We start from the raw sequence: 16,196 nt of genomic DNA, 5'->3' as shown, positions 1-16,196 counted from the left end.
TCATTTGAAAAAGAATTTAATCAATTTTCATCTGAAAAATAATCAATTTTCATCTGAAAAATCATCAATTTTCATCTGAAAAATAATCAATTTTCATCTGAAAAATAATCACTTTTCATCTGAAAAATAATCAATTTTCATCTGAAAAATAATCAATTTTCATCTGAAAAATAATCAATTTTCATCTGAAAAATAATCAATTTTCATCTGAAAAATAATCAATTTTCATCTGAAAAATAATCAATTTTCATCTGAAAAATAATCAATTTTCATCCTAAAAAGAATTTAATCAATTTTCATCTGAAAAATAATCAATTTTCATCTGAAAAATAATCAATTTTCATCTGAAAAATAATCAATTTTCATCCTAAAAAGAATTTAATCAATTTTCATCTGAAAAATAATCAATTTTCATCTGAAAAATAATCAATTTTCATCTGAAAAATAATCAATTTTCATCCTAAAAAGAATTTAATCAATTTTCATCTGAAAAATAATCAATTTTCATTTGAAAAAGAATTTAATCAATTTTCATCTGAAAAATAATCAATTTTCATCTGAAAAATAATCACTTTTCATCTGAAAAATAATCAATTTTCATCTGAAAAATAATCAATTTTCATCTGAAAAATAATCACTTTTCATCTGAAAAATAATCAATTTTCATCTGAAAAATAATCAATTTTCATCTGAAAAATAATCAATTTTCATCTGAAAAATAATCAATTTTCATCTGATTGACCGAAGTTTGGATTATGATTGTCAATTTTAACCTTCATGAAATGGACAATTTGATGTATTCATGACGACTTATTTTGGGGGTAGTGGTGGATTTTGCAAGTATTGTGCTCTGCACGATGTCTCTCTTGTTTATTTGTCTGTCTGTGAACAGCATATCTCAAAGTTGTGGACAGATTTGGACATAGTGTGGTGGAGAGTTTGGATGTGTGACAAGGACGAAATTATTACATGTTGGCAAAGATTGGGATCTGGATCCTGCTACTAGAATTTGCAAGTAATTCTTCACCATTGTAATTGGGCAAAAAAGGTATGTACCATGATATTTCAAAAAGTTAAAAGTCAAAAGCAAGATAGAATGCCAAAGTGTCAAGGCCGAAGTGAACCCAGCGGATGTGTGTGCATACATGTGTGTGTGAATGCACGTATAATTTCTGTGTGAAAACGGCCTTCGCATACATGCTTATACACATCTTGGCATTCACCAAATAAGACGATCTCACTATCACTACGAGATGTTACACCCTTCTTTGACTAGGACCTTCTGGAGAGATCATGTTGTTGAAAGGTGGTACTTTCAGCAAAGGTGACATAATTATTACACAAGGGGTTGTAACCATTGGGAGACCCCCATGCACTGTCCCAGTCACATGTTACCTTGTCAGTGCCCGAGAAATGAACACCGAATTAATAAGCAATGGCAGTCCAAGTTATCCCTTCTTAAACTATCCAGACAATGCAAGCCAACTCATTTGGTGTTAAATGATGCCGAGGTATTCATAACCGACTTAGAACACACGTGTAGCCAATTTATAGAGAGTATGAACCTGGGTTGTGTGCAGACAGGGATGCAGATTATGTGGGAGGTGTGAGTTGCATGCACATTTCCAGGAATCCTCAAGTTCAGTTGAGGATAATTGGAACATTACATGTTACATATCTAATTTCCTGATTGAGTTTATTATCTCAATAATCATGGCTTACATACACATGACTAAGAATATCCACACTTACTGAACCCCTTCCAGTGGATGACCAAGGAAATAGATGGGTGGGTTAATTTGATGGTCTATCTGGAGATATATAGTGAGACAGATTTTCTAGGATTGAAGGATATGTTCCATCTATCAGACCAGTGTCTAATCATTCCCAGATCAGCAGAGAGTGAGAGAGAGAGCGAGAGCGAGATAGCGAGAGAGCGAGAGAGTGAGAGAGCGAGAGAGCGAGAGAGCGAGAGGGAGAGGGAGAGAGAGACAGAGAGACAGAGGGAGAGACAGAGACAGAGGAAGAGACAGAGGGAGAGAGAGACAGAGACAGAGAGAGAGACGTAGGTTCTGGGAAGTTCTTAGTAATTAATTCTGGGAAATTCTCACCACACTGAAACAGGATGACACAGGGTCATTTGCTAGATTCGAAGAGGTCTTTGGTGCTTCAGCAAATCAGGAAACTACACTTACTTTACTTTTAATATGTCATAAAGCAGGTAACCCATGGAAATAATGCCGCTTATGGATGGGATCATGCCCATCCAATGACAGTTCCCTGCAGGGTCGGCGTCATGGGGGAGCATTCGCGGGCCATGCCCACCCAAATGAGTTATTGTGCCCCCCCTCCCCGCACACCCACCCGCAGGCCAAGCCTTTGGCGCCAACCCTGCACGTCGGCTATATTTTGTGGTGTGTGTGTGTGCGTGTGCGTGTGCATGCGTGCGTGTGCGTGAGACTTTGCAGCATGTTTTTAAATTGGAACTGGGTTGGTGTGTTGGTTGTTGACGGCAAACTCTTATTATCAAGCATTTACATCATAGATTGAGTTCTCGAACGGCAGTTTGTGCCCCCCCCTCCCCCGTGGTCACCCGAATGCCCCCCGATTAGCTTTGTTCTGACGCCGAGTCTGGCTCCCTCCATTACCCAGGTAACTTGGGTGAAGGACAAACACAATAACAGCATGATTTAAACAAGGATGTGTGGATATGCATCAAAACCAAAAGCCTACCTGCGCATTCTCTCTCAAGTCCGTTGCTTCACGAAGAGGTTGCGTGGCGGTCCGAAAAAGCTCATCCACGCTCTTAATCCCCACGACGCGCAATGCCACATAGTCATGGCCGCGGCGCCCCTTTCGCACCGACAGACCCCGCTTGTGTGGCTTGCCACCCCCACGCCTGTTTGTGACAGCAATGTGCACAAACAGAGAGGCGTGCAGGAGAGGCTCGCCGGTGATTGCATGTAATGGAATGTGCCGATATCCTGGTTGCAAGCATTCCACTGGAATTGTGTGCTGTCCAATAAATTCGTCGCCGATGAAGTCATCGTCAAGTACCACAAGTCGAAGAAGAGCAAGCTCTGGAAGGTTTACGTGAAACTCAAAACTTTCATCAAATATAGGCCTGTCACCATCATGATGAACCGTTTTGGTACGTCGGTCAGCGCAGTCGGCTGGAATTCCATGGATCTCCACAGCTATGTATGGATCAAGGACATCACCCTTGGTTCCAGATCCTTTCGGTTTAGGCAGATTCTGTCCACTGAGCACCTTCAAATGGAGTATTTGAGGTGCTAGACCAGGACACATTTCTCGAGTGTCTGCCCGAAAGTAAGCCACCTCCTCACGCATTACCGAAGGCCGCAACACATAACCGCAGCCACCATTTTGCCGAAACCATCCGAGTCCCAGGTCAAGCATGAGACCTGGTGTCTGAACATTCAATGCAATAAGTTGGCACCCGCATTTCCAGAAGTCCATTGGACTAAGATTGCTTGAATCAGTTCGCTGTGGGCTTGGATATACACGTGACAGGCAGCGTTTATTGTAGCGCAGGAAGTCATCGTGCCTCTCAGTAGCAAGACGCAGAGCTTGCAATTCGCCAATCGAACAAACCTCCCAGTAGTGCTGCACTCGTAGTGCCGTCTCAAAATTGGTGAAAGGCACTGAACGACAAAGCGTCACAAGTTCAGACAGCTCACGCCGTATTCTGATACGTCCCCTACCACCACTAACAGGGCTGCTCGGGGTCGTTTCAACTGGCATGTAAATCGTCAACCTCTCTGAAGCTTCTTCCTCTTCACTAATTTCACCCTCCGAGTCGGGATAGCCCCAGGGTAGTGTCTGTGCCTTCAGTAAGATACGGCCACGCAGGGCTGCTGGAGAGGGAAGGTGGCCGGTGTCATTGACAGGGCGTTCAAGGAAAAGCTTCTCTCTCAGCACCTGTAGGCAGTCATTACCCAAAGGCAAGTTAACTGAGTGGTTGACAAATTTATCTCGATTGCTCCATTGCTCAAATGATTGACAGAATTAACATTGAGTAATGACATGTGACACAAATGTGAAGTCGGTTTTCCAACACTTATATGATTCAAGATGGAACTTGCATACTCTACTTAATGCATGTAGAACAAGGACAATAAGAGACATCAGTGTTCTTTTACATTAATTACAGGGACATTAGAAGACAATGGACAAATTAACACAGTAGAATGGACTTGGAACAGATATTCCAGCATCATAAGTTATGTGCTCTGATGGAAATGGCAAAGAGGATAAGATGACAATCAACAACACTGAACATATATAAATCCAGCCTCCTGGGGCTCTGCATGGTTATAGATTACAGGAGATCTGAGAATTAATAATCTATGTATATTAAAGTTAACATTTGGACAAGCTCCACGTGCGCACATGCACCACGAGCACGCATGCACCACGTGCGCACATGCACCACGAGCACGCATGCACCACGTGCGCACATGTACCACGAGCACGCATGCACCACGAGCACGCATGGAGCACGCGCACTCATGCACTAAGGGCACGCATGGAACACGATCACGCATGTACCACGAGCACGCATGCACCACGAGCACGCATGCACCACGAGCACGCATGTACCACACGCACGCATGCACCAAGCGCACGTATGGACCACGCGCACGTATGCACCACGAGCACGCATGCACCAAGCGCGCGCGCACACACACACACACACACACACACACACACACACACACACACACACACACACACACACACACACACACACACACACACACACACACACACACACACACACACACACACACACACACACACCTTTGGGAACAGCCGATGCCATCAAGTTAATCAGTCAATTTATCAATGTTCTTTACAGGAATAACAAGAACATTGTGAAAAAACCAATGTACAGTACTACTTTATGGGATTTCATAAGTTTACAGAATTTCAACCTTGCAGTATCCATCATGATGAAAGTCACCATATGTGAAGCCAATTGGGCAGCAAAATGTCTTGTAATTATAAGGGATGACCTTTAGATGGTATTGTGGCATTTTTGTAATTAAATATTTATTACAAGCATCACTTCTGAAAGGCAACAAGACTGAATATATCATTGCAGTTCTGTAAACCGACCCGAAGGTAATTGCACCCAACATACAAGTCCCTCAGCGTAGTTATTTTTATAATGTAAGGTTAGAATAGTCCCTTTTCCTTGTGTAGTGGGTTAGAATGCAATACAATGCATTGGTGAGGCTAAGAGAGGTTTTTTTCCCCCTTTTCTCCCCATTTCCTAGGGGGTAATTGTTACGGATGCGCATTTGTGTTTTAGTTTAATAGCTCCTTGGTGCGTGTGCGAGTTAGTCGCCACACCTGCCAAGAGGTGTTTGAATCGCGTGCCAAATCCCAACTGCCACTCGTCATCCTCGGCTCTAAATCTTCCTTTGAGATACACGATAAGGACACAACACTTAGCTTTTAGTAAACGCATTTTTAGTAACGCTTTATTTTGGTTTCATTATAATTTTTACGTTACGTTTACATGCCATTAAGACATTAGACGCATGGTAAGCTCCCCGACCGAGCAACCCCTCAACCCAATAACCACCACTTTGTCCCAACCAGCCGCATAACCACAACCTCATCTAACCACCCCGCAGATACTGCCGCCAACCAAGAAGCAGAAGAGGGGAAAGACACAGGAAATGGCGGCGGTCTCAGATCGACTCTTCCCCTCCGTACCGACCGGGTTCAACACCCAAACAACGAGGCGCTTAATTGTCCACAGGCTCTCGTTGACACCTTGTCGCTCTGCTCGCTCACCCTGACAAGAACCAGCTTTCCGGTGTTCATCCCCGCATCTGTAAAAAGCCCCGCGAGCATGGCTTATGTTAATCACGAGCTCCATCAGTGCCACGGGTTGGAGACAGACTGGATGAAACTCATGAGTCATGAAGGTCTGGTGAGGGCGTGGCTAAGCGGGGATGCACCAATCAGCAGGCGTAGTTACGCCAAGGGAATTATTGATCCACTTTTAAGCCCTGCCCCCGCTAAGGGATTATAAAATAGCCGGAGGTCAGATACTCGGCACATTGGTTTTTGGTCTGGCTGAGAACGAGCTACTGGTGCTCATCCTATCTGCTGCTGACTCGTGCTGCTTCATGGGGAGAAGCAACGTGGGGGAGCGGTCACTGCAAAAGTGGGTTGGAGCTGGGGCCGAGCCTTGGGTGAGCTGAGCAGGCGCCGAGGAGAGTGCACCAATTAGGGCCAGACCAAGCCATGCTTACACATATCTTTAGTTCTCACACAGTGGGTTATTTATCTCATGCATTCATTTCTCAGCTATCTTTATTTTAGAGTTCTCCCTTAAACGCAGACTCGCCCTCAATAAAGAGGGCATCAGCAATTGGCCAATTCTGTCCAGCATGCATCAGCTGTAAGCTCTGCCACCATAATTAAGATCCCGTTAAGGTAAGAAAGGTGCATAGTCGAGAGCACTTACCCCGACTTACCCCACTTACCCCGATAGTGCACGTGGCACAAGTAAATGGTGGTCAGACGGAGGATCCTGAGACCACATGGTAGACCAATTGGCGCTCATGGTTGTCTAGCAACACGCCGTGGTATGAGGTTTTTCGTGATAGGTGGCCTCAGGCACGGTAAGATCGAGGGGAACCGAGGATCACCCTCCTAGTAGACCCAAAACCAGTGGCTGTAACATTTTGGTCTCTGCGAGTGGAATTTCGGACCTCCTGAACAATATTTTCATCATAAAGTGCAATATTTGTCAGTAACTGGAGATGATCAATGGATTTTATAAACTAAACGTTGATAAGGATATGTCTATAGCTATGGGAAGCCAAGGTGAGACTGATGTTTCAGGTTTATGCAGACCAGGGCTAAAGGTCGAAAAGTCTGTGCTTTAACCCCTCAGGTTTATGCAGAGCATACATGGTCCACCATCAACCCCCTTCTGTTGAAACTACACAAATCCAGGATCACTGCTCACCTTAAATCATTTATTTCTCTTTTCTCCCACCTGTGGAATCAACTTCAACATTCCTTTTAATCTCATTCTTCCCTTCAGGTCTTCAGGACAATATCAGATCGTCCCCAATCCAAAACCATGATCTTTTCTAGTCTCGTTAACCCCACTCCCACCCCTCCCCCCACCAACCCACCTCAATCCCTCCTCCATCCAAATTTCCAGTTTTCTCTCCTTGGAGTTTCCTTCCATATCCATCTTGTGCACCCATGCATAATCTTGTCCACCCTATGCATCCTCTCCTGCTCCCCATTTCTCCCTACACCCATTGCTTGTCCAAGTCTCCATTTGTCTTGGTGTTTCTGTGGTGCTGTCTGCTTGTCCAAACTCTGCTGTTGGTGTTTCCCCGCTCTCTTTCTTTGCTGTTCCTACTGCGTCCTGTTATGTCCTGATTCGTTCAGTATACTAGCACTTCCACGAGCCTCGACTACGTGTACAAAAAATCTACGGCAGTAAACATATTCTTATCAACTATTAGTTAATAAAATCCGTTATCTTGCCGAATGACGGAGAACTACAACAGCCTTCACAGTGGGGATGGCACTTGTAATCACAATCATTTGTTCAGGAGTGAGCTCCAAACTTATCCAATCAGGATTTGCCATGTCATGTATTTGGAGTCAAGAGGGTGAATTAAGCCATCGGATTGGGGGAGGTGGAGGAAGAGATGAGGGATGGGGGGGGGGGTTGGGGGAAGGAGGGGAGTAGTACTTCTAAGGTGAGCACAGTTTGGGATTTGAGGATAAGTTGATATCCATACTACACCATTGAAATTCCAATTCAACAAGCATTCTGAGTATTGCGCTGCAATACATGTCCCCTACCAAAGTTCAAAGTGCCATAACTTTGTCAAAAATGATCGAATATGCAAATTTATGCACGGTTGATGCTGGTTTTCAAACTTGATCTGAGGTATGCTGAGACACGTGTGTCACGCCTCGCCTCGTTGATAAGCCCGCAAGGTCGCTCCGTGGAGCGGCCTGCACGTATTGCACTGTGTGAATTATATAAATTATTACCAACTCACGGTCTGAGGTACTAGCGATTCAAGAGATATCCATTTTTTTTTTTTCGTTTAATTAACGATATTTGCCAAACCACGTGCTCTATCACAAATTCCAAAAGGACATTTTAGTGTTGAACAGATGTGAAGTTTCCTCTCGATTGGATAAAAAATGAGGGAGGAGCTCGGTTTTAAAGGTTCATGCTTAAAAACGTCATAACTCTGAAACCATGTGATGCATGGCATCATGCTCGTTGACTTTTTTGTTCGTCATGGGTATGCGATTCTGCCTGTAAAGTTTGGCCACGATCTGTTCAGCCGTTGCAGAGAAAAAGGGGTTATCGTGTTTTCATGAAAAACAATATGGCGACCGAACCACGTGACCTGTGACGTCATAATTACCATTAAAATATTCTACAGACCGAGTCCATCATATGGCGAAATTTTCTCAATCTGTCCCATTATTGCAGAGAAATTGGTTTTTAATGGAAATTAAAACTTTAAATGGCACTGAGTTAAGGATCATCAGAATTATCAGAATTCCCAAAGTTCAAAGTGCCATAACTTTGTCAAAAATGATCGAAACGTCGTGAAGTTCGAACTTGATCTGTAACTTATGAGGAAACCATGTGCCAAGTTTGAAATCATTAGCATTAAGCGTTTAGAAAAAAAGTCCGGAAAACTGTTCTTTGCGTGACGGACTGACGGACTGACAGACTGACAGACCGACAGACGGAGGGACGGCGTGCAAACCAATAGTCCCCTCCGGTGTACACCGGTAGGGGACTAATAAGTGGGTATACATTCTTGGTGTACTTTGCATTCCGATTCTCCTTCTCTCTGTCTTTTTCAGAAACCAAGTGATGACCCTGTAAGAAATTATTCTTCATCTGCTCAAACCCAAGTGTTTATTGTATGTTTAATATATAATTAATCCTACGTCAACAATAGTTGAAGGAGGGTAAAACACTAGAGAAGACACACACCTTTTAAAATGACTGAAATCAACGGGTATGTATTTTAAGCAACAGAAAATATCACATGTATCCCCAGCAGCTAGTTAATGCTTCTGCTCCAAAAGACAGTAAAAGCCGAAATTGCGTCAATTCACACGTCCCACAGAGTGCACAATTGCTGACAGCGGGGTTCTTATTGTGTATGATGCTTGTGGAGTGCAGAGCAAAGAAAACATTTTGACTATAGAGGAAGTAATAGAGAGCATGTTCTGTTTTAAGATGTGGGGGGTTTAAGACTGTGAATTTCACATACCTGTTTGAGAATGCAGGCCAGGTGGCACTGTTGTGACGGAGGGCAATGAACTTCAAGGGACAAGATGAGTGGGTAGTCAGAAGCCACAAAGGCATTCTCGGCCACAACCTGCAGGACTTCCTGCAGTGGTATGGAAGACGTGGCTGTCGGTCTGTTAGTCACGACCAGTTGCCCACCACTATCCCACACTACCAACTCGATGCTGCGACAGCCGAGCCTAAGTGCCCGCAGGATTCCACCAATGTCTGTTGGCCCATGCACCTGGTCTTCCACCAGAAAGCTGTTGTGTGAAGATAAGATGAAGTAATGAGAGAGTGGCTGGTCCATATCATGACAGACACGTCTGTGCTCAGGGTCGAAAATGTCACACTCTGCTGATAATAAGTAGCGTGTGAAGCCATCAAGGCCTAACAGGCCATTTTCTCGGCCCTCGGCTGATGGTTCATAGCGTCGGATCAAATCAAGACAAGTTTCCTCCGATACGGCGGGCATTCCCTGCTCTGCCTCCAAAAAGAGCACCAAATCCTTAGCATCAAGATATTCTTTGTTTCTTGAAAACTGTACCAGCAGGAAGTAGATTTCGGGCCGTGTTGCCAGTTCACGGTAAACTTCAGCAAAGTCTTCCTTATCCAGTTTGCATCCCAATCGTTCACGATTCTTCAACACCTCCTTGACTTTGAGGTTAACATGGGCATCACGCAAACCCAGGTGCAAGTGGTGAATCAGAACACATGCCATTTCTTCAGATAAGCACGTACTTCCCGCTGCAGATGCAAATGCATCAAACTCGCTATTAAGCCAGGCCATGCGTAAAACATCACCATGCCCAATCGCAGCCATGCTGCTGGGGTTGGGTTGCCCACATGAGAGTAAGAAACGTAGGCCTGTGATCCACGCATTCGCCACGTCAGCAGTGTTTGCCACCAAATCAAGAGACTCGTACGCTTCCCCGTATATAACAGAGAAAGCACAGTCCTCAGATATTTGCTCGGCAATGCCATTGCTACGGAAGATGTCTGTGTTCTTGCCGGCACGCACCTCCTTGATGGTGGCTATTTCAATGCGTGCCTTATCAGAGTCCTTCTTCGATGGCTCCCAGCGGATGGAGCGCAGGTCAGAGTCCAGTAAGAAATAGCGCAGGTATACTCGTGAGTTGGACCGAACCTTCTTCAGCTCGCATCCCTCCTGCATAAGGTTAACACAGTCGACGGCACTGCTAATCTTCTTCTCCGCTGGCATGCTGCTGAAGGACACCGTCTTCTTCCTCTCATGTCTCTGCCGGGTGGAGTCCTGTGGCAGAGATAGCGATATTGTTAGCATTAGCAGCTCAATATCCATCAAAAGAAATCAGCAGAGTTGTTAAATTATTTAAAAAACGACAAAACAAAATGTCACCTTTACAGATAGTTTGTCACCTTTTCAAAAACAACAAAAGGCAAATCAACATGTGGCACAAAAATCACAATTCTGCAAATCAGTGGCAGGAGGGCAATCACTTTGTTGAAAATTATAGTGCCTTTCTCAATCTCAAAAATAAATATAAACAAGAAAAAGAGCAATCAGAGATTCCAAACCCTCGCCAGGATGTATTTTCAGTGGTTTTTAAGGCTTTTGAGTTAAAACAAATATGGCGGCCGAACCACGTGATCGATGACGTCATAATTATTTCTTTTCGCCACCAATTTATGCCGACATGACGCTCAAGAAATTTCATCTTGATTGGATGAAGTTTTGTACTTGTCAAATTATGACGTCATAATGGAGGCACCTATGACATCATCATTAACATATTTTATTCCCCATGGAGAGTTCTTTACAATGAGCAATGTCTCAATTTTTTCTATTCAGCACTTTCGGAGATAGAGAGGTGCAAAGTTTTTCGGTTTTTCCAAGATGGCGGCCGAACCACGTGACCGATTACGTCATCATCGTTTGTTTGTTTTTTTACTCCCCCAATTTATGCCGACATGACGCTCAAGAAATTTCATCTTAATAGGATGAAGTTTTGTACTTGTCGAATTATGACGTCATAATGGAGACACCTATGACATCAACAACAACAACAACAACAACAACAACAACAACATGCATTTTAAAGGCCATTTTCCCTGCGAGAGCGGGGGTTAGCCTTGTGGTCCCCATGACAATCTTCTCCATTTTACCCTATTTTCTGCATCTCCCCTTGTTAACCCCCTTGCCCGGATTTCTTCTTCCACCATCTTTAGCCAAGTCTTTCTCGGTCTTCCCCATCCTCTACTTCCTTCTACATTCATTTCCATCACTCTTCTCAACCAGTCACTTTCATCCTTCCTCAACACATGACCAAACCATCTCAACCTGTTTCTCTTCACAGCATCAATCACAGGCTCTATTCCCATCATCTTTCGCAATTCATCATTTCTCCTCCTCTCTCGCAATGGCGCAGGAGGCATGTAGGAAAATGTTCGGAGAACGCTTGGATTCGGAAGAGGGTCAGAGAGCGGTATTCAGGATTGCAAAGCAGATAGCGAAAGAGAGGTGTGATGTGATGGGGGTGAGTTGCTTGAAGGATGAAGTGGGACAAATCTTCTTTTATTTATTTATTTATACTGAATCGAGGCTCGTGAAAGAGCTGACAACCACAAGGGAAAGACAGCACAGGGGGACCGCGAGGGAAAGACAGCACAGGGGGACCATGAGGGAAAGACAGCACAGGGGGACCGTGAGGGAAAGACAGCACAGGGGGACCTCGAGGGAAAGACAGCACAGGGGGACCGCGAGGGAAAGACAGCACAGGGGGACCACGAGGGAAAGACAGCACAGGGGGACCATGAGGGAAAGACAGTACAGGGGGACCACGAGGGAAAGACAGCACAGGGGGACCGTGAGGGAAAGAGAGGAGGATGGAGAGAGGAGGACCGTTGTGGACCCAGATGGAATTAAAGGAAGATGGAAAAGATATATGGAAATGCTGTTGAATACAGAGAATGGATGGGATGGCAACATGGAGAGTAACCCAGTTTTAGGACTGGCAGAGAAGATAACTGAGAAGGAAGTTGAGGAAGCGATAAAAGCAATGAAGAGTGGAAAAGCGGGAGGGCTGACGAGAGTTGTGGGATATATGTTGAAGGCAGCAGGAAGTTGGGGTGTGAAGAGAATGACAGAGATCTGTAATCTGGTGGTGAAAGAAGGCCGCATTCCAGTGGATTGGGAACTGGGTACCCTCGTCCCTCTAAACAAGGGGAAAGGTGACCCTCTGGAGTGTGGCTCGTACCGAGCGATAAAGTTATTGGAGCATGAAATGAAGGGATTGGAAAGGGTGTTGGAGAGGAGGATAAAGAAAAAAGTGAAGATCGACGAAATTCAGTTTGGATTTATGCCAGGAAGAGGAACGACAGACACGCTTTTTATTGTGAGGCACTACGCAATCAATTACAACGTCAAAAACGGCAATGTCATTTGAATGCAGGGACGACCTGTGATTGGCAATGACTTGGACCAATCCATGACGTGAACCATCCCAAACGGAACTTAACAGTTTCATCAGCGCACAACACTCAACGCCTCTGAGGAAGAGAACTAGTTTGCTCTTGAAACGTCAGGTGATTAATGAAGAATTTAAATTACTAGTACACCCGCAGACTCCGGGAGGGGCAGGAAGGGTTATTCCTCTTTGGGGTATATAGATTACAGTTGATATATGGGCAGGTCTCAAGAACATTGGGTGTGTGTTCATTTACCAAGTTCCTTGTGGAGAGATCGCCAAGTGGTTTAAGCATTTGAGCAAGTACTCAATTCAAAACAGTTAAGGAACGGCTGGCTTGGCAAGCGCTAGCTAGCTGCTTGGTAAAGGAGCACAGCCCGAGCTTCTCCCTTTCGGTTTCGTATGAAACAGCAGGAGCGAGTTTCAAAAGTTTGCTACGAAAAATGCCAAGGTAGCGGAAGGAAGGGCCATGTTTTTAAACCAACATTTGTGGGTTATATAGAGTACAGTAGATCTTCGCTCAGTTCTGTAAGTAAACCTTACTTCACGGATGTCGGGATTCCTCCAAATTTCTTCATTTAGTGTTATAAAGACCATTAGCGACTGTATAAAAAGCTAAGCATACGTGTTTGTGGTGTATACTATTTATACTTCTGTAGAAGTCGTTGCACCCACATAAATGCCATTATAACTACTAGCAACTGTACCCACCCTATGGGTAGGGCTTCAATTGGGAAGCCCTAATGAAAAGGCAAAATATCAGAAATTGAAGGCTTTTTAAATTTAAACGATTCATATAAACATCCTTTGAATCATATCACATGCAAATCATCAAAATATAAACAGTACATAGCGCCCATTTTGAAAAAAGATTGAATTCTGCAAAACGGAAGCGGCCGCTAAACATCTTTCTCAGTCGCACGTTTATGTGTGAAGAGTGCGCGCCGAATCTGTAACAGGGAAGCGGCCACTACACCTGTTTCTCAGTCGCTTTGCACACGTTGCCATGTTACTTTGGAGCCGCACGTTTATATAGGAAGAGTTCATCAGGAGTCGATCTACTCTCTCTGGTACGTAGAATAAACAGTATTTGTAGAATTTCAACAAAAGCCACATCACTGTTCATATCGGAAAATATTATTCCATCGTGTTTGGAAAAACTGGAAAATTGGAAAAACAATATAGCCTATTTTACTCCCAGGGGTCCCAGGAACAGGGCCGGCGCTACCATTAGGCCAACTAGGCAGCCGCCTAGGGCGCAGACATCAGAGGGGCGCATTACTGAACCTTAAAGGGTCACAGTTTTATACAAATTATTTTATACAGTATCAGTGGCAAGTGGTGAACATAGTTTCTCAAAGCTCAAACTTATAAAAACTTACATACGCTCTACAATGTTGGAAAAGAGACGAGTTGGCTTGGCAACTATATCAATTGACCATGCCCGGGCATCAGCACTTGATCTGGTTGAATTTGTGACAATATTTGCAAAGGAAAAGGCACGCAAAGTGAGATGTTGATGTGTCTGAAATTGAAACTTTTATGAGACGTTTGTAACTCTGTTTGTCTGGTTTTTTGTTTGTTTCTCTGTCTGACTGTAAGCGAAATATTGTGGTGACATGACGGGTTGGTTACGCCAAGTATCCTTAAATGGTATATATACTTAAAGGTGTGTGCAGTAAAAGGTTTGACTGTTGTGTTGCCAATGGCTAAGGTTTGCATTATACCGAGTGCCCTTTAGTTCAAAATGATTTGTGTGCCGAAATATTTCATTTTGTATTTGCGAAAGATAATCAAAGACTGATTATTTAAAATTTTGATTTTGCATTCTAAAACTTATTGCTCAAACCAAAAACTGTTTTGTTTATCTGTAATTTCCATTCACACACTCATAAAGGGACCACTTTCTTTATTTTGCATTGCAAACCACATGTAGTGTCATATTTTTTAAGTGAAAGCCCATTTTAAGTGAAAAGCCCAACCCTAACAGAGCCACTGCCATATTAATGGATATTGCACCTTTAATATTGGTGCGGTTGGCATCTTACGGTACTTATTCTTGCAATTTAATTTTTTTTTAGCAGTTTCAAGTTTTCTGCTTTTTTTTTTTTTCTACAAAACATGTTTTTAATAATCGAAGTTGGCAAAAAAAAAAATTGGGGGGGGGGGGAGGGGGATGCAAGTAGCTGGCCTTGCCTCGGGCGCAAAATAGTCTGGCGCCGGCCCCGCCCAGCAATACCCACCCAAAATATCGTTGCGATCGGGTGAGCCGTTTTTGCGGTACCTTTGAACGGACGGACGGACATTTGGTGAATTATAGTAAGATAACCTATTTATACACGTTACCACTGCAGGAAAAACGCCTTGGGGAAGTGGGACATTATTAGTATTAATATTGTTTTGTAATAACATTAATAATATGCGATTATCATTAATTTTATTATTAAAAGGGTCTTTGGAAAACGCCACGATAAATCTTCTTTGGAAATACGCCACGATAAAGATAATTAAACATTTATATACACCTCAACGTGCAACCCCATTAACAGCGATGGCGGGCAAACTCGCTCAAGGGGGGGGGGGGGGGGGGGGGGGAAACCCCCTTGGGCAGGGGGGCAAATAAATGTGCTACAATCTTCATTGTGTAACCCTTTGTCATCCTTGTCAAGTTTGGTTGAGATTGGATAAGTAACGACAGAATGTATTGGCGTCAAAAATTCATCAGACAGACAGACACAAATGGCGTATTTTAGTATGATTTTACTGCTCAGTGTGCTGGCCTTTACAATATATATATATATATATATATATATATATATATATATATATATATATATATATATATATATATATGTATATAATTATCATAAAATTAGCATAATTAGCATAAAAGCATCATTAAGCATTTATCATGCATGTAATTCAATTCTGGCCCTCTCTCCCCCCCTACCCCATTCTCATTACAAAGCGTCTGTGTCGAGCAATCCAGTCCATCAAGCCAGATTTATCCGTCAGGTAAGTCACTGTTCTCCATATTAGCTATTCAACTCATGGTGTTACATTTGTCATTCACAGCACCAACCTATCCGTGGCTCACGGCTCACATGAATGCTCACCTCATTTCAACTACAGAAATTTAATTGCAGGAACCCTTGGTACGGGAAGTTTACAAATCATGTGCGTGGGCACGCGCAATCTACGTGCCCGCAAAGGCTTCCTAGAATTGAGCTGAAGAAAGAGAAGCTGGAGTATACGATAACGTTACACTTTACATGAAAACAACTACCCAAACAAAACAGGCCAGCGGGTCCTCGGTCACCCAGGTGTCAGGTGTTTTGTACGATGAGAGACCGAATGACATTAAGGCAGTTTACTCACACTGCAAGGGCACCCTTCACCCACATGTCCCC

At 43.6% G+C, this 16,196-nt stretch overlaps 1 protein-coding gene across 1 annotated transcript in view; it reads right to left on the bottom strand.

The window, feature by feature from the left end:
- Positions 1–16,196, bottom strand: part of LOC137430265 (inactive phospholipase C-like protein 2) — a gene marked incomplete in the record, with an annotated part of 270,693 nt that overhangs the window by 11,290 nt on the left and 243,207 nt on the right. Inside the window, 2 exon segments of the mRNA XM_078780482.1 lie at positions 2,734–3,942; positions 9,324–10,613. Coding sequence (XP_078636608.1) covers positions 2,734–3,942; positions 9,324–10,613 — 2,499 coding nt within the window.

The sequence above is a fragment of the Myxine glutinosa genome, chromosome 6 (genome assembly GCF_964187855.1).
Source record: "Myxine glutinosa chromosome 6, kmMyxGlut1.1, whole genome shotgun sequence".
Classification (NCBI taxonomy): domain Eukaryota; kingdom Metazoa; phylum Chordata; class Myxini; order Myxiniformes; family Myxinidae; genus Myxine; species Myxine glutinosa.
Note: the sequence above shows the minus strand (reverse complement) of the source record. Positions and strands in the feature narration are given on the sequence as shown.